The sequence below is a fragment of the Temnothorax nylanderi genome, unplaced genomic scaffold, assembly GCF_030848795.1.
Source record: "Temnothorax nylanderi isolate EJ_2023f unplaced genomic scaffold, tnyl_v1.0 TNYL_tig0274_pilon, whole genome shotgun sequence".
In the NCBI taxonomy this organism is placed as follows: Eukaryota; Metazoa; Arthropoda; class Insecta; order Hymenoptera; family Formicidae; genus Temnothorax; species Temnothorax nylanderi.
The window spans coordinates 95604-115671 of NW_027249336.1; the positions used below are offsets into that span (position 1 = coordinate 95604).

At 39.5% G+C, this 20068-nt stretch overlaps 1 protein-coding gene across 3 annotated transcripts in view; it reads left to right on the plus strand.

The window, feature by feature from the left end:
- LOC139780379 (ras-specific guanine nucleotide-releasing factor 2) overlaps positions 1-20068 on the plus strand; it is a 60360-nt gene that overhangs the window by 28300 nt on the left and 11992 nt on the right. The window contains exons 5-21 of one of the 3 annotated variants that reach the window (XM_071718998.1): positions 4138-4244; positions 7909-8056; positions 9894-10204; positions 10671-10900; positions 11310-11503; positions 12162-12287; positions 12367-12469; positions 14856-15107; positions 15433-15593; positions 15970-16352; positions 16733-16839; positions 16946-17050; positions 17196-17399; positions 17713-17910; positions 18020-18462; positions 18650-18777; positions 19545-19565. In XM_071718998.1, coding sequence (XP_071575099.1) covers positions 4138-4244; positions 7909-8056; positions 9894-10204; positions 10671-10900; positions 11310-11503; positions 12162-12287; positions 12367-12469; positions 14856-15107; positions 15433-15593; positions 15970-16352; positions 16733-16839; positions 16946-17050; positions 17196-17399; positions 17713-17910; positions 18020-18462; positions 18650-18777; positions 19545-19565 — 3221 coding nt within the window. The remainder of the gene's footprint in view (positions 1-4137; positions 4245-7908; positions 8057-9893; positions 10205-10670; positions 10901-11309; positions 11504-12161; positions 12288-12366; positions 12470-14855; positions 15108-15432; positions 15594-15969; positions 16353-16732; positions 16840-16945; positions 17051-17195; positions 17400-17712; positions 17911-18019; positions 18463-18649; positions 18778-19544; positions 19566-20068) is intronic. The other 2 variants (XM_071718999.1, XM_071719000.1) reach the window with 2 other exon arrangements.

Genomic DNA, 20068 nt, shown 5'->3' on the forward strand with positions numbered 1-20068 from the left:
GATCGACACTGGACGCAATATTCATACTGCGACAACTCATCGAAAAGTCCGTGGAGTTCAACAAGCCAGTGTTTGTGTGCTTCGTGGATCTAAAACTAGCATTCGACAGGATAAGGCTACGCGACGTGATCACCATCCTAAGGCAAAGGAAAGTTAGCCATCTAGATTTAATCAAGGAGCTCAACACTAACAACAAAACAAAGATAAAAACAGATCAAGGGCTAATAAAAGAAGTCCCGGTCACCACAGGCATCAGACAAGGCGACAGCCTAAGCCCCACACTCTTCAATCTAGTCATGGACGAAATTATCCGAAGCGTCAACGAAGTAGGCTGCGGATATAGAATGGGGGATCGAATATTGAGAATATTGTGCTATGCGGATAACGCCGTACTCTTAGCAGAAACGGAAGACGACCTACAGCAACTCCTATGCAAATTTAAGGCGACAGCAGAGAAATTCAACATGATCATATCAATCAGTAAAACCCAAGCGATGGTGATCGCTAAAGATCCGGTCCGATGTAAGGTAGTAGCTAATGACAACATCATCCAACAGGTGAAGTTTAATTACCTAGGAGTGTAGAAACGGCAAGCGACAGGAATATCACCAGAGAAGTACGAACGCAGGCCGACAAAGCAGCAAGGATATCTGGCTGCCTCAGGGACAATATTCGGCGAAACCAGTACATGAGCGCGCGGAGCAAAGTTAGAATCTATAAGACCTGTATAAGGCCAATCCTCACCTACGCAGCTGAAACAAGAGCAGAAACGTCAAAGACCAAAAGAATAATGAGAAGAACCGAGATGAAGATACTGAGGACCATCAAAGGCGTAACCCTCAGAGAGCAGATAAGAAGCGAGACAATAAAAACTGAACTTGAGATCCAGGACATAGTGAGGTGGACGAGAGAGCGACGGCGCCGGAGAGAATAGCAAAATGGGCAAAGACACACAGACCAAGCACACCTCGGCTGCCAGGTAGACCACCTAAACGCTGGTATGAGAGTGGACATCAGGCTCGTAAGAGGGGTGACAGAGGCAGAATAGACAGGACAACAGTCCTAGTATAAGAAGAAGAAGAAGAAGAAGAAGAAGAAGAAGAAGAAGAAGAAGAAGAAGAAGAAGATAAATAATATAAAATTATCGAGATATCTACACGGGCAGTAGTCATGTCCACACTGATTTATATTATTTTTAATATTTCTGATTGGATGTGAAATAATAATCAATATGCAATGTGTCCATATATGTATATTTTTGTCTTTGTTTCCTCACGTAATATTATCAAAGTAGAGCTGGTAATATCCGTCGCGTATTGATTTACATGTAGTAGATTTTCTCCATCAGTAAAAAAAATAGTTGAAGCAGTGATCTCTGGTCAACAGACCTGGTGGACGGACCTACTTTTATTACGAGGAAGTATTGTGGTTAGGAATAACAGCAAGAAAAAGAGTCGCTCCTAATTCATTTACCTTCCGCAGGGGAATTAATGAACTATTCCCCATTTCGAATAATGGATTATCTGAATGACTAATATCTTTTGACATCGCAAATCGATAGTGCTAACTAATGGCGTTTTCATAATTGAAACTCTGTACTCCGACTGTTTCGTGACCGGCACGGCACGGACTCGAATTTCAAAGTAATATCATAGAAAGCACTTAGTACGCACGGACTTGCCTTCCCGGCAATATGGGTCATGAATATTTACGCGGATAGTCATTGTTATTATACTTGATTCCACTTACAATTGGCCCGCTGCTCATGTCCCGTGTACATAACGCGCGCATGTCCTACAATGTGTTACGTATCGCGCGAGCCTTTTGTCGCCGACTACAATGGGACGTTACAACCAATGCGGACATTTTGTTAACGACAAAATGTCCGCGTTGATTGTAAACGTCCCGAAGAATATTGCGCGGAGCCACGTTAACGAAGCTAAAGTAACGTCGATGCGTGCCTTAATTAATTAGCCGCATCTCTCAAGCGCTCAAACGTATACACACTGCACACACACACCAATTATTCCGGTAATGATCCCATAGAAAGCTAATGTGGCGCAAACGAAGTTAATTTGAAGCGTATATCTGCCAGATCGGTTGACGTTGACGTAAATATCCTTCGTCACGTGAGAGATGTGAGAGAGAATCCTAAATATAACGTACGTAACGTACTACGTTTGCCGAAAAGTAAAACGAATTAACATAAATTTTAAGCGACAGTGCTCTGTCAATTTTTTAGGCATTATTAATTTACATATATAATAGATATACATAATACGTTATCTCAATTTTGTCAAAATCCTTCTTAATCCTCTTAATCATTGATTTATGCGATTCTCCGAGGTATTAAATAAACCGATAAAATATAGTTAGCGATTCTGATCGCGAGCTTATGCGACGAGCTCACGTCCGTTACTAGAAATTGGAAATATTCGATCTATGCAAATTATCGATATGGAACGTACACATAATCCGGTCTTGCCCGGAGAAACCTAATCGTCGTTATCGTATTTTAATGCACCGCGAGTATAATTAACGCTTCTATTTTAACATCGTCACCTCAGATTTTAATTAATTAATGTATCGGTGTACAATGCGTTATAAGCCGCGTCGAGCTTTGCGCTGTGGAAACGGAATAATATAGGCGCGCTGCTTTAATTTTAATGTATTCCAGGTATCAGAATCCATCTCTTCCAATTCATTTATGAAATATTAAATTGCTGCGAGCTGTTCCACGTTGTTCCGAATACAAACTTTTCTTTCTTTTTTTTTCGAAACGTGCTGGATAAAAGAAAAAGCAAAGTCAGCCTTTCTTTCAAAACGAAGTAACGCCATCTAGCGTAATTAAATGTACATCCGTTTTAGCCTAGCAAAAACTCGTCATTTTTCTGCTCGGTAAACTCATATATCATAACGCGCACGAAAAGGGCGGTAACTGCACTCTCACGTAATCACAGTTTTTCAGTTTACTCAATTTGCTTATAATACTGCGCATTAATTCCTTCCTCTTGGCGAATTCTTTCTTCCTCTGTTTTCAAGGTCTGCGTAAAACTTGAAATAAAATACCTGCGTTTATCGAGGCAATATATTGTACGCGTGATCGAACTGGATATCCAATTTCGCAGTTAAAAGGATGATGGTAGGTATCTACTGATTCGTTTTTTAAAGCGCAAGCGCTTACGGCAGTTACGGCACTGTACGAGGATAGAAAGACATTCACGAGCTACCGAACACGCTTCGTGAATAGATAAAAACGGTCCGAGAATTTTCTTTGAAAAGGTAAAGCGAGTCTTTCCCTCTGAGAAGACGTTCCTATACCTCATGCATGTTTGCCTTGTGGAATAATCCTGCATGCGCTGACAAAGTGCAGCGTACGGTGATGCCTTCTTTAAATGGTCACATTTTTTTTGTAGTTAATCTAACACGTTAAAAAAAAGAAGAGAAAGTATATACGAGAATGTTGTCATTGGTGTATATATATATGTCAATACCCGCGGTCATACGGAAATAATCCGTCGGTTCCCGAATTTGCATGATCAGCGGGTACGCATCTGAAAACTGCCCGAGCAAAACCACGCTCGACACACGGCTGTTTGTGTGTTCTTGCGCGCAATTTTGATTTGCGATCGCCATGCAGCTGAATGAAATCGTGATAAGGGCTTGCATAGTTAATGCCTTCGTAAAAGCTGTCGCGCGAATAAAATCCCCCGGATAAAGCGGGAGGAGAACAACAACGCTACCCGTGGAGAATAGAGACGGTTTCCTAGGCTTTTTGCATTATGCGGATATTTACGGGGCAGTTTAATGAAATCCGTGAGAGGCCGCATTTCCGGATTTGTACACGTCCGGTATAACACATAAATAGCGAAAGAGCATGTATAAATTGAATGCGGCGCCAGAGGCGGAGGCACACACGGCGCATAGGGAGATTCTCGTTTGCCTCTCGACGCTTTGAAACCCCCATTGCGATTTGCTTGAGCACGGCATTTTTCATGCGTGCAACAACGCGCAAATCGAACACACATGTGAAAGAGATCGCGCTTTTTTTTTTTTTTTGGTCGGTCGCCCCCCGCTCGTCGTCGTTACTGCCGTGCATTGGAGATAACTCAATTTTTTATCGTTCCTCTGTTGCAGCACTGTTTCGCGATATCATACAGGAGGGAGAACCAACGGCAATACGAGCTAAAAGCGGCCACAGAGACGGACTGCAAAGCGTGGATCGATGCGATACGAGAAGCTAGGTAAACTACGGCTCGCGCGCCCGAATCGAAGATCTCGGGGTCGATTAAAATGACGCGCGGCGTCGCGCGTCGCCCTGATTCACGCGGAGATTTCGCGTCCCGCGTAAATCACCACGGTCAGCCACACCGATGATCGAGCGTGGCAGGCCATGCGTTTTAAATGTTTCCGAGGTCTAATTAAATTTGCCGCCGGTGCGCGACGGCTTCGGGGTCCCGTCGAATTAATTTAATTCGTGGGAATCGACAAAAGCTAGCCTCCACCATTGTCGATTTTGCCGTCGATTCTACCGCCAGCGCTATTGAACGTGTTTGAATCGATTTCGACATCACCGAGCTTCTCTGTTTTCCTTTTCTGAGAAAATTAAATGCGACATTGTCAATAAACTCCACGGCTTCGTTAAATGTTTTTCAGATATATATCAATTATGCACGTGGGACACAGGGATATATTCCGATATTTGTTACCGTTATTCGAGCCGGCACGTGCGGGCTCAAAATGCGATCCCCGACAATAACGCGCGCGATATAAAAGCTTTATTTATTCGACTGAATTATAAAGCAATTTGTATAATTTTTCGATATATTACGCCGCGCGAGGGAAACAAACTTTTTCATTAATACGGCCTCACTGGAGGCGCGGACTCACTTTCTTCATTCCGCGTGTTTAATAAGTCTTCTATTTTTAATAAACGGCGGCAAAATAAACTTGGGTCTTGCGACGCCGGAGACTTCACGCGCATTTGCTTTGTAGAACGAAAGGAGGAACGTGCAGGCTAACGGAATAATCTCGCGATGGACAATACGGTTCGCGGCGTGGCGCAATAATTAACTTCGTTTCTCCAATATCGTTCTATTTTATCCACACTCCGCTGTAGACTCTTGGTCTATTATTCAAGAGACTCCCCCTTAATCTCGTTGATGCGCTGATAAATACGCTTACGGGCACCGCATTAACATCGAGCCGTCTCAGCCACCACCTCTCTATTAATCCCGGTGCCGTAATTTGTGCACATTAACGCCGAAGTAATCTTCATCATCCTATCAAACGCGTCTTATGGGCCAAGGGGAGAGAGCTGGCCGTAACAGCCCGTTATTGCGGAAATCCCGGCGAACAGGCCTTGCGAGGATACGATGCGAATATTACAAATATATTGTTCACATGTTAGTGCAATTCGTTCGAAACGATTCCCGCGAAAATAAAATAAAATCGGTTATGTAAAAGGGCTTCCGCATATCGTATTTCTCTCGTTTACAAGATAAAGGATTTCACGCAAGTTATTTGTCTCCGCTGACGATTTTGTAGCCAGCTCGACTCCGTTTATAGATGCGTCCGAAACAATCAGTCGACAACTTTTCCGTCGCAGATGCGTCTCCTGCGGGACGTGATCGTTTTACTGATGCCCGCAGATGTGTCAAACGTCGTTCTAATGTCATATCGCGTGCGTGATGCTATTACGTGAGAAAAAATGACAGCCGCAGATCCGTGTTTTTGCCTGACGCTTCTAAAAATGACTAGAGAAGAATAAAAGTTGTACGTTTATATTCCGACCTCGGAAATCCTATGTCATCTTCGCCAACATTTTTGTCTTCTTTGTTTGTCTAGTCATCACTCAAAGTATTATTTCTTAATTAAGTGGCAATTGTTTTTATTATTTTGTTTTTTGAATAAAAAAATCATTATAGATGACTATAAATTATTTCTGCATAATTTTTAAAATCTAAATCTCAATCCAAAATTCAATGAGAATTAAATTATATTTGCTTTCTCTTAATTATTGACATTTATATATAAGAGAAACCGTAAATAATATATTTATCTGATATCGCTTATATGACGCAAAAATGTTTCGTCCTTTTTAAATATTTCACGGTATGAGAAGCTCCATTTCCCTTTCGCGTAGTCCTCATTTTACCGGCCGACTTATATACGTTCGCATCCCTGCGGAACGGCTCGGCTGCCTTCTCAGATTACTGCTACTCTGCACCGTAATATGCATAGATAATGATATCCGTGTTACTTTAGCAATTCTGCCATGCCGTGCTCGAAAATACAGGGTTGATACTTCTTCGAGTATCTCGTTTCACGTATAGGGTCGATCGATACCGTGATAATTTTTTCATGCAACGTGGACCACACTCGAGAGTGCTTGTTCTGCGTAAACTCAAGCGGAGCTTCTCGAAACACCGCGAGATGTGGACGAGTTGTGTTATGTACTTACACGGCTTATGGGTATGCATGCAGAGCAACTTAATTAAAATTTAAGTGTGAAAGGAAATCTTTTACTTAATCTTTTTGATGAGAGAGACACCATGCTGTGCAATCCTTGCTTAATGTTAGGAGAATTCTAAACCTACGAAAAAAGATTCAAGACGATTCTACGTTATTAGTTTAGTAGTAAACGTTCAATAAAGTTTAATAAAAGCAAGATATACGTTAGAACGTGCAGAAGTAAAGTACATCTTGCCTAACATATTACACTATTTAACAAAAAAATGCACAAAAACGAAAGTAATCATTTACAATAGTTTTTAGACGCTATGGTATTCGATCCCATATACCATATTAGTCTATACGTCACAATTTTGAGAAATTTGTGGGTAAAGTTACAAAAAAGGGCTTTTGTTCAAAATAAAATTGCCCTTTTCTGCGATTTTAGCAAATTTCTTAAAATCGTGAGCAATTTAATAAACGGAATCGTATTTAGAGATCGCTAAAAAAAAACTATGAGAAAAGATTATCCTCATTTTTATACTCGAAAAAAGTCATTTTTTTGTGGAAGAATATATTATTCATATTATAATTTTGCAGCAATATTTAGTATAAAAAAGATATACACGTGGCGTATCATCTTTCGTGACATGTTCCTCTCCGGGGAAAGATACTTTACGCCTTGGTTCGTATTTTATATCATTCGTATCACTTTACTTACGGAATCGGCTAAGTTCGGAACCTCGCACCCTCTTTTTTGCGTAGATTATGCTGATAAGATATAAATGTCAAATGTCGCTAGTTACACGAGGCAATGAGAGAGATCCTAACAGGACTAATCGATCATTTGGCATCGGGAAGTTTGGTAGTTTAATTTACAACCGAAATAATCTTTTCAAGTATAAACGTTATAAACAGATTATAACGTTTTTTATCTACAGAATTTTATATAAATTTTAGGTAATTTCTTCCTTAAAATATTCGTTTTAAAGATGAGTATAAACGTTATAAATAGATTATAACGGTTTTTCATCTATATAATTTTATACAATTTTTACTACAGTTTAAAGTAATTTCTTTCTTTAAAAAAAGTTTAAATCCAGGATAAAAGTTATATAAAACTGTGTAAAAATATAAAATCACAACTACGTATGCGTGCGAATTTTGTTTCGCTGGTTTTCAAGTCGTTGAAAATATTTTGAAATTTTGCGATATTTTCCGTTTCTCACACGCCTCGTGACTGCAAGCGGAGAAACCGTTATTTCATTTCCACGCAAAACTGTCGGAATGTGCACTCCGTGCATTTTTCCAGGCCACGTACGATCGAGCGCTTTACTTTTCCTTTGTATCACGGTTCTCCGCTTAAATAACACTTTTAAGCGCGGCCCACGAGATAGGGGCGCACGAAAGGCAAAGCTCTGACTCGGCATCCTTTTTCTTGGGTATTGATTCTAGCTTCAACAAATTGTTGCTACAAAAGGAGGAGCTCGAGCAGAAGCACCTGCACCTGTTGCAAATCGTCGAGAGCGAGAAAACGGCCAAGTGGCAGTACACTCAGCAGTGCGAGGAATTGGCGTCGGAGATAAAAAAACTCCGAGCGGAGGTTAGTCATATCAGCCCGTGTTATATATTTACCTCGTGATATTTTCCACGGTAATTCTGTTCCGCGTACCCGCGTGTATTTTTATTTCAAAACTACTCTGTGATTACATTTTGTTACGTAACGAGTAAAACCATTTGTAACGAATAAATTCATTTTTGAAAAAAATATATCGCACGAGGGATTCTGCACACTTTGTTTTCATTTTAATATTAATGCTTCAAAAATTACAATAGCGCATATGGATAAAAGTTTCACGACACTGTCGCAGGAAAAAAAAAACCTATATAGACGATTGTTTAAAAAAATGTATATTCTGACCTATATTTGAGAGACTTTTTGGCATCTTTTTGTTATCGTTTCGTTGTCACTTTTTAACGTAGTCCCTTCCTACTTCACGCACTTATTGTTAGCCCACTAGGGCTTCCTTTGCTTTGATATACCACTCGCATAGAAGTCTTTGTCCTGATTGTCCAATCACATTCGTTACTACGGCAGCCGTCACATCACAAAATCAATTTCTCAATTTCAAATCTCTTTTTCTTTCTCAATCTTCGTGAATCTGCTGAGGGGACATGCCTTTCAGGAATAGATATTTTATAACTGCTTTTCTGCTAACTTTCAAATAATTTTAACCATTGTTTAGCTCGCTGTTTGTTGTTGACAAAAGTTGTTAACGAAAGAAGTTTGAAAAATACAACAGTTATTTTCAGTACTGAGTCATAAATGACTAATATGTGTGTGAAAATAGTACATGTAATGAGTGGGGAAGAGGATCCGCGCCCTCTTCCTGCAACCTTGCCCTAAAAAAACCAAACTCAACTTATATCACTGTGACAGTACCTTTTTGGCGACTCTTATGAGAGAAAATTGTTTCTCAATCATGAAATGGTTTCACATGGATTTTCAACTTTCCACTCGAAGCGAGGTCCACCCCACACCGCGCGGTGCGGTTTCCAACATGTGAAATTGTATAATGATAGACTTCGTTTCGCACTACGAGCACCGGGCGGTGTGGGGTGAATCTGAAATTACAAAAGATACGAAAGTTACAAAAGTTTGGCTTTATCTTGTTATATACTATTTGCATGATAAGATTAAAAACTGTGTAAAGTATAAAAAGAACAAGACTACTTTTTCTTTTTAGACTACTTTTCCTTCTCATTCGTATCGTACACTAACTTTTTTTGTTAACAACTTTTTAATAAACAGTGAGCGACGCCTAAGATCTTTTGATCGTTAGTAATAATATTGAACAAAGGGTGGTTTAAGACCCATGCGTTGCAGCCTAGGAGGCTTATTGTGTTCTCCTTTTGATTGTCAGAATTGTCTTACTCATTGTCAGAAGGATGATCTTTATAACATATGTGAAAGAGGACGTTATTGGAGGATTGTTTCCCCTAAATAGGAGTTTTACCCTTTTCAAATATACTTGTCACTTCTCGCAATACGATGTCACGGAAATTAATTGTATTTTCTGCTATATGTTTTGTGATTTGATTTTAATTTATACTGATGATAAATATGGAAAGCAACTTCCGAAGCACTTTTAGAATTAAAATTAAATTTCGCGTTTTAACTCGAATAGTGCCACTAGTCTTTAATCCCCCTCGTTAAAATTTTATCGAATGTCTAATAGTGACAATTAAATTGATAACATATCGAAGTTAATAAAATTATTACGTCAGAAGAACTGATATTTCATTCAAACGCTCGGTCAATATTTAATTCAACCTCGTTTGAGCATCCTCCACTTGGTTTACTTAAAAAATACAGGAAGCTGTTTGCTCGGGATTATATCTTCGTTGAGATTTACCGGATTTCGCGGTTCTCGTTACAGCTGTGCGCCCTGAAAAAGGAGCTGAGGCCTTCCGTGATGCCGATATACGTCAACCGACCGGCGGTTCAGAGAACCATGTCCCAAGGTACCGGAAGTTTGTACAGCACATTCCATCCATTCGGCAACGACGTAGACGCTTCCGCCAGCTTCGTTCCCGGTTTACGTGAAATCAGGGAGGACTCTATCGAGATGCAAAAAGTCAAGAAGGTCCAGAGCTTCTTCAGGGGCTGGCTGTGCCGACGGCGTTGGAAGCAGATTGTCGAGCAGTACATCAAGAGCCCGCACGCCGAGAGTATGCGCAAGCGGAACAGGTAATTGTTACTGCCTCGTCGTACGACGCGATGACGTCCAACTTGTTCGCGCACTTTGCTTTTCCATTAACGGTTTGTTCGTGCCTTCGCGAGTTTCATACGGTTACGTTTCGCACGGCCGTATGGAAATAAACGCGATAAGCGTCGATGAACTTGAATGCAACATTCGAAAAAGGTTGGAAAAAATGTAGAACAGCGTAGTTTTTTGTTATATGAAATAAAATTATATGCTCTGACTGTTATATAAATACAACTGCAGTAATAACACAATATAATAATTTTATTTTGCGGCGTAATAAAAATAAATTTATTATTGTTCTCCCGCCGCTGAGAAATTTTCCCTTAATCAAACCGCGTTTTCTCATATTTCATTCATTTGCGATATAACAGCGACGGTAAAATCGACGATTATTGGCTTCGTTTAATTTGCGCTATCGGTGGGTATTGAACGCGTGTCCTATTTCAGCCTGGTATTCCAAATGGTGGAGGTCGAGGAGGAGTACACGGAGCAGATGGAGATTTTAGTAAGCTGTTTTCTGAGGCCTTTCAAGATGGCTGCCAGTTCAAAGAAACCCCCATGTAGTCACGAGGACGTGAATAGCATATTTTTGAATAGCGAAACCGTGCTGTTTCTCCATCAAATCTTCCTGAAGGGTCTCACCTCGCGTATGGAGAGCTGGCCCACTTTAGTTTTAGGTATGGACTACTTAAAACTACTATAAGTAAAAAAAAAAAATACTATAAGTAATATACAAGTCGATATATCGGACAACGAGTTTATGGTCGATATTCATAGTCGGATCTTATATTTAAGACCGTCTTAAGTACGATCTTAAGATGTTATGAACCAATCACAGAGCCGTATTAGCATCTTAAAATATTATTTAAGACGGTCTTGAAATAAGAACCGACTATGAATACTAAGTCCCTAATGCATTCGGCGAATCGAAAAGACGCAAGAAGTTTTGCTATTCCAAGTGTCTACGATTTCTTTTTCTCCCTAACGATATTAATTTATGCGAATACAACAATTTTGTAAGAAAATAATGTAAATGGATATAATAATGTAAATGCATATTGACCACGGTACGTCTCGTCAATGCAGGTGACTTGTTCGACATGCTGCTACCGATGTTATCCATATATCAAGAGTACGTGCGAAACCACCACTATAGCCTTCAAGTGTTGACTGAGTGCAAGCAATCGTCACCGTTCGTGGCGTTGCTCAATAGGTTGGAGAACAAGACTGCCTGCCACGGACGATCCCTGGAGACCTTTCTAACATATCCTATGCATCAGGTAGGATTGCCATGCGCGGAAACTGACGCAAACCGATAACACCAATACAATTCTCATACGTAAAATGCAGAATACCGCCACGAGTTTCTGAATGTTCAATGGTATCGCTTTTGTATTATTATCGCTATGGGGAGAAATATCGCTAAGGAAATGCCTCAAACGCGATATTAATTTCCTCGCTGTTCTTCTCGCGAGAAATATGATAGAAAAATGGAAGGATTTTCCTCGGTGATACGAATACCTCTTTGGAAATTATCGATTATATGAAATAGTTTGGTATAGCTTCCATGAATATTACATGAGATCCTAACGATCTTATAAAGTGAGCGGAGTCGATGCGGAGAATATACATTCCATCGCCTCCTTCCGCGGAACGCGGAAGTTCTATCTGAATTTATTGGCGAAATATAATTTAAATTTGCTTTAAATATAGTGAGATTTTTTTTACTCTATGCTGCAATCTACATTAGTCTACTAATTAATTTCTAATTTATTTCTGCTCTACCGATATCTCTAAGAAAAGTAAAATTTAAAGTCTGTTTGACAAGTTTTGCGTCACGATTACTCTCCTAGCTTTCTCTTCTCTTTTTTTTTTCTCTGATTTTAGTGGTACTTGAGGACAAGTTCCTTAATCCAGCTACTTACTTTATTCGTTTAGGTTCCAAGATATATAATTACTTTGTGCGAGTTATTGGCGCATACGCCGTACGATCACGTGGAACGTAAGAGCCTCGAGCATGCCAAGCAACAGCTGGAGGACCTCTCGAGGCAAATGCACGACGAGGTATTTGTCAATTAACTCTATATAAGAATCATATTTTATTTTCGCTCTAAATATTAATTAAACATGTCCCATTATTCAGGTCAGCGAGACTGAGAATCTGAGGAAGAATCTAGCAGTGGAGCGAATGATTATCGAAGGATGCGATATTTTACTGGACGTCAATCAGGTCTTCGTCAGACAGGGTGAGTGCGTCAATGCTCTCTCTTTCGTATGTCTTTTATTTATTTTAAACATGCTTTGCGGACTCATCTTTTTAAAGTAGGCTTATTTCAAGTGTAAAAATATTTAAATATTGCGTATTTAAAAATTTACGCAAGAATTAAACAATCAAAATTATTTCGCGTTCTAATGGTACGTATAACTATTATTTTCTATTTTAATCATTTTTAAATGAAATCTGACAAGCTGTGCCCAGTAGAATGTTGAAACTACCGAGTTTCGTTTAATATAAATTATTTTTGCATATAGAAAAAATATCGAAAATTAAAAGATTTCACTTTGCCGAAGTCGATAAAATCGAGGCTACCTGATAACTCGCGTATCTCTCACGGTTTATCCCTGGCTGGGAAACTCGTTTCTAGACTTGATCACAGTCGGTAAAGCTCGATGGGCTTCCCCATCGTCAGGGATGGGGAAAGCGGAAGTGGGGGGTCAAAGGGCGCAAACGCACAGTTACATGTTCGAAATCGATGACGCAACTTGGTCGCGTCGATATATTTTCGTCGGTATATACTTGGTTTCATCTCGATCCTGCGCAATGTGTCCTGTCAGGGCCGACGTACTGTTCTACTACTGGCGGATTTTCGTCAGACGAAAAATTCTTACGCTACGTCGATTACATGACTCAATAGCGAATTGCGACACAGTTGCATGCAAGCGGAATGTCACGCGATTGCAGGAACTGTAATTTCATTAGTCGTTTCAAATTCGATAAAGTAGCTCTTCTGGTGTTTAGTCGCGTTCATAAATTACTAAAGAATATTCAAAATTCCATACAATACAATTCAAATCTTAGATATCTGCTAAGAATATTAAATAATGACCTGAATATTGAAAGAGAAGAGGCTTAAAATTAAAGTTAAATCCATATTTGCAAGGAGTTGTATACATTTTCAAAAATCCATATTATTATTTAAAAGAAAGCAGAATATAAAATAAAAAGTACCGCTGAAACATCTTGTTTTGCAATAAATGTCGCATATTTTTGCTAAAGGTAGCAAGGGATAAAGTAAAGCGAAACTATTTCAAGTGCAAGTAGTAAAACTCTTGTCTTGTGGTAAGCCGGCCCTATAAACACGATCCTGGCAACCCTCCTCGTGCTTGACGCCACATCACATGGTTATCACGTAAACGTCTTTCGGTCGCCAACGGCAGAGCAGACCATCCCGCGAACGTCATCCCTCGTTCGCCTTTCGTCGCGGCAAAAAATCAGCCGGTGCGAACGTCACGATTCGTTCCAAGGCAAACGAGGGTCGCGATTTTCTTCGAGCCTTACCTCTGTGTCCGGGGATATTCGGCGATATTGCGAGCCTAGAGGTCGATGAACGAACGAACGAAAACAAGCGGCGACCAATCCGCGGCATTGCCATTTTGTCGGTCCATCAGTACGGTGCAGCGCGCATAAAGACCACGGGAGTTTCGCGAGCCCTGTTTCTGTTAACGTAATAGCGTCGATAGCGAGAAAGGTGGGACCAAGCGATGTGTGTGACGCTGATGGTAGGGACCAAGGATAATCGCAAAGAATCAGCTATAGCTATTCGTCTGGATGTACATAGATAAGGTACACGCGTTGCTATTTCAGTGATGTTGGAAGGACTCGGTTGAAGGTTTCAAAAATTGAATAATAAATCCTAGAATAAGATAACTGAATACGTCAATATCAGACAACTATGAAATTGCTTTTTTTGTTAATTCGTTCATAAGTTTTGATTTATTTATAGAAACATAAGTTTGATTTATTTATAGAAACACAAATGCGCAACGTCTTTTTCTCAGGAAGAAAGAGACGTGAAGGATATTTAATTTGAATTGACTTAGCTAGCCGTTAAAGGAACTGTCACACTTTCAACTTTTTTTCTTCTAAAATCTAAATGGCTTTAAAACCTACCTGATCTTATCTAGCTTTCTCCAGTTAGAGAAATATGAATCTACGATGAATGAACGATGCCGGCGTAATACCGGCGAATTCAGATTTCGGTTTACAGTTTCAAAAAGATATGTTTTGCATTACTGACAATATATTCAGTATCGAAAATTGAACTCCGCGGAATAGTCAATTTCAATTTCTGTATGACGTCAACGGCGCAGGCACGATATTGCGTATTTCGCATTCCCGTCCGTCCTGCTATTTTTAAATGCGCATAGGCAGCTTCCCCTAATTGTATCGATTATTTTAAGATAGCTCGTTTTGGAGCCAGAAACCCGACAAACCAGAAAGATGAAATAATTCTTGTCAGGCGTTATTTCCTCCAACGAGCACTTCGTTCTGCGACGATGTTAATAATAATCGTATAAATCGCCGCGGATCACGATCGACTTTGCATAATCTGTCCTACCGGCTTGTTTCAGGTACGCTCATACAACTTGTGGAAAAACCGCGTGGTGCGCGAAGCAGATTAAGCGCTACATTCGGCGGCAAAGCCTCGAGCGACAGGGAGGCTGTCAGACAGTGCTTTCTCTTCTCGAATCATCTGTTGCTCACGACTCGCCAGTCCGATGACGACGGCCGTTTAAATCTTGTTGCGCAGATTGGCAAGATACCCCTTTCCGACGCGGTGCTGATTGAAGATCCGAGCGATCTGGGTGCCACAGATGATGATGGTAATTATTCACTCGTTGACAAAGTAATGACCTGGTTTCTTATAGCTTTTTTCGAGATCTCTTTAAATCGGCGATACAAGAAGTTTTCGTCAAATTGAAAATCAATATTAAGTTATCGATGGATTAAGAATACGAAAAGGATCAAGTAATTTAAAATTATGTCGTATACAACGCAATCCTTGCACTTTCTTTAAGTAATATATAGATCGTGTGTGTGCGTGTGTGTGTGTGTGTGTGTGTGTGTGTGTGTGTGTGTTGTCTCAAAGGCTATAGAGATAGAGAATTTATTCGATGCTACAAAGTAGCGACCATAAACTAATTTTAGGACTGTCAGTATGTTCGATGTCAAGTGGCATTAGCGAGAGTAGCGGAAGCGGTAGCGGCAGCGGGACTTCCCAGTTGCAGAATCGCGACTTCAAGATTATACTCGATATAAAATCCGGTGGACCGCAGGTGATCGTTCACCTCGTGGCGCCTACCATGCAAGTAAGTGCACGTGTTAAAATTATAAAATATTAAAACAGATAATCTTGTCGTCACACAGGACAGATATTCATAGCTGTGGCATTTCTTGGCGAATAAGAATTTTTTATTTATACATATGTGCATATAAATATATATACATGTATAAATAAGAAATTCTTATTTATACACGAGTTTCTTATTTATTAAGAAACAAGAATACTGCCCAGTATTTACACTCTATAAATTAATTTATTTAGAGCATGCACTTTAAACCTGTATGTACTCCCACTTCGTATTCGAGCTGTAAAACAATTATAAATAAAAATAATAGAATTACAAAATTTATAGATCGTTTTCGCTTCTATGATCATATATGCATTACGAAAACTTTTTGCAGGAAAAGGCAGCTTGGGTCAGTGATATTAGTCAATGTATGGACAACGTTCACTTTAACGATCTACTCCACGGATCGTTATCGGACACCAGCTCCGTCACGATGCCGCAGTCCATCCGGAACGATCCGAAGTTGTTCAAGGACGATGTGGACATCAGGTTCAGTCGCACTTTGAATTCCTGCAAAATACCGCAGATTCGTTCCGCGACGCCCGAGCGGCTGTTGCAGCGACTGACCGACCTCCGGTTCCTCAGTATCGATTTTCTCAACACGTTTCTGCTGACGTACCGAGTGTTCACCGACGGCGTCACGGTGCTGGAGGCCCTCAAGAAAGTTTTCTACGAAGCCGAGCCGCCGGACGCGCAAATACCCACCGGATCCCTCGTGTAAATATGATAACGAGTGCAGACAGCAATTATTAGCTTAAAATTAATTTAGTTTTAAGAATTGAACAGAATGATTATAATTATCAATTTATCAAAAAAACTCGATAAAAAACTCGATAATATATTATATGTAATAAAAAAAACTTTTTTGTGAGTATTATTATATTACTATAGAAAATCAAGAGACACGGTAGTGTCTCGCGTCAAGTACATGCAAAGCGAGACCGCACCGTGACTCTTTTACGCGACGCGACGAGTTGCAAGTACCCAAGATTTTGAGATCTCGATAATGACTGAACGGATCGAGTTCTGAGTTATTTTTACATGTTACTGATAATTATTCTTAACATGCCTGAATATTTTTTATATTTATATTCTAGATCCTTAGACGTACTAGGAGCAAATGCCAGCGAAACACAATATTTCGAGGACCGAAGAAAAAGTAACTTTTCACCGAGACGAACTAGCGGCGCGAGCTCAGTATCAGGTGCATACATTAAGGCTTCTTTTCAATCAACAATTAATAATATATTACTAGGACGATATAAGATAGTTGCGGCTTTTAATTATTAATAGCGACTTGCTTCATATAGGATATGGATCAGAAGTGAGCGATACCCGCGACGCGAAATCTCATGGGTCCTCTGACGCTAATACAAGCGGATACAATTCAAAAACTTACTGGCGATACAAAAAGCGTCAGTATCTTGCGGTTTACAATATATTACATAATTAAAATTAGAATTGAAAGGAAAATCAATTGGAATAATAAAAAATACTTAAAATAAAAGTAACGTAACGTAAAAGTGTATCAAAATGCGATATAGAATTTCCCGTGTTTAGTGGATGAAGAACAACCGCTCGGACTCATCTCCGAGACCCCGGTCATAAAACGCAGTCCAACGTCCAGTCCATCCAGCTCGTCACAATCTCCGGTTGTGTCACGAAAAATCAGTATTCGTGTGGATCAGGACGGTGAGAACGACGGGTGTCATCTAACGATACCGAAAGTAATAGCTGTGTCGTCCAGTTCTGAGACACTCACAGGTATAACCGCGGATATTAATTATATATTAATGCAAGCTCTTAAAGCTATAGAATTTGAATTATATGTAAGAAGTTAATGTTAAATTATTGTTAAATTTAAATTTAATGCAGGTTTAAATTATAATATTTAGAGACAAAAAGCGAAGGCGTTTTTTTTCGATATTTTTATACTGTTTAACTTTAAGAGAAATATTATAGAATAAGATGAGAATTATTATATAGGTAAATTAATTTGAAATTTTATACATATATTTCGTCTCTTATTTGATAAAGTTGTAATATACTGATGTGTGAAAAATATTTGGAACGTAAGACGTTACAGCAATCAGCGCACCATCTTCGCCAAGCAACTTGAGCTCTGTGACGCTCATCGGCTCGATGGAATCCGGATCCGGATCCAGATCCGGATCCGCTTCCGGATCGGATCCAAGTCCTCAAGAGGGAGGTACTTACTCGCGTCGTGTCTCGGATATCGAAACACCTGTCACAACATCAGAAGAGGATGCAAGAGGTAATCTTTCATTAGATATAAACTAATTACAATCCGATTACACCACTTGTTCTTCTAATTAAATTCGCTGTTTATAATATATAATTAATACGTACAAAATAAATTATAGAAGTACAATTTACTTATGACGACATACCGTCATTATCGCAATCGGTCGAGTCTGTCAAGTCGGACACGCCGAAAACGCCGAAAACGCCGAAAACACCGAAAACACCGAAAACACCGAAAACACCGAAAACGTCGAAATCACCGAAATCACCGAAAACGCCGAAATCACCGAAAACGCCGGACACGTCAAGAACGCCGGAGACGCCGAAAACACCGAAAACACCGAAAACACCGAAAACGCCTGTCTCTCCGTTGATAAAGGAAACCAAGGAAAGTAAAGAAGAGCAGGCTACGCCGAACGGCGACGAGAGTGTAATCTCTTCTAAACTGATCAGTCAATCGGCGCAGCAGAATCAACAACAATATTCGGAGCATAGGGCGTCGATTGCTTCCGCGCCTGCATCCACCGGGCCAAGGAGCGGCTCGGTCTCCACCATATCTGGCGTATGTGTGAATAACAAAATGTGAAAATTTCTTCGAAAGCGTAGTAAATTAAATTAATCGGGGAAAAAAAAGAATCTTTCTTTAATCATTAATTATTTATGAGCTTCCAAAATAATAATTTATATAATAATCACAATTGTTTGTGTGCGGTTTAATGAATGTTTTTAATTTCGCGATGGATTTGTAGAATTATCGGGTGAGCAGACGGTCGATGCATGACGAGTGCTCCTCGCAGCAAAGCGGCTATCAGCATGACCCACAGGTTTCCAGTAAGGCCGGTGTGGTAATAACCAGCTTTCGGCAGAGTCATCGAAGGTTCGTTTTAATATAGCCTTTATTTTACGTGTTACCTGCATTTTATCGTGTCTCTGAAACTTTCGAAGGCATTCGTATCGATAAAAATTATTTCTATTTCGTTCTTGCTGAATGTTGAGTGCCGTTAATGGCAATCTCCGCCTTCTAACGCATGAGAGCTTCTTCTCGATATCATGTTTCATTTATCAGAGTTATAATTAAAATCATTCTTAGAGGGAGAAATTGGAGAATATATTAAAGAGAAAGGATAATGTCTTATAGACTATTCGGCGTGTTTTCTGATAGTTTAGTCCGTAAGATAGTAGATAATTTAGAGTTAACATATAATTTCCCCCGCTTTGTGCAAAAATTCATTTTTTCAAAACCCGATATAATGCAACATTTCTGGTTATACTTGAGTTGTGCCTATTAATATTCGAAAGAATTGTAAATATATTGTAAACACGTTAAATTTTTTATGCCTGTATCATGAAAACTGTTTTATAAATAATTTACAACTTATTTTAATACAATGTATTCTTTTTAATTAATTTGTAAATATCTCAATATCTTTAGTTTCTTTATAATCGATAAATAAAATTCTATAATAATTATAATCCAAAAATCACCCAATTCAAAACTGTTGCTCCATTTTTGTTTGATTTAAATTATATCTTTATCACCGTCGTCAAAATCGAACTAAAGTGAGAATCCTTAGATCAGAAAGATACTCCTGCTGCCGATTCTATTCAACCGTGTTTTTATGTATTGTTTTGTGTCATTCATAGCATTGGACCTGAACCTATCTGGTAAGTGGACTCATTTTGAAAAGCGTCATTATCCACTTATTGCGTGTAGCATGGCTGCGATCCTCCTGCTTGCGGCATCGTTAGAAACAAAGCCTGAAATGTGTCTTGCGTGTCTTGTGCTCTGCTCTGTTATTATACAAATCCCTGGCTTGGTCGAAACTTATAGTTATCGATTTCCGATAATTTTAATCGTAATGTAATCCTTAAACGCGTCTCTTTCCCCTTGCTATTAACTGCGCCGTTTACTCGCTTACACACGATTCAATTTCACTCAGTCTATTTCTTCATCATTTAGAGAATGCACCATAGTAAACGAGAGAATGGACCAAACGAAATAGAAATAGTTTTTACCCGATAGCCGCCTTGTGCCACTGCGTGCTTTTATAGCGCTGGATATTCCAAAGAACGATTGAAATCGGCAATAATTCTGGTGAATTCGAATCTCGATGCTATTGAGATATATTTCCATTTGTTACATCAGCTTATTACATGACATAAATATA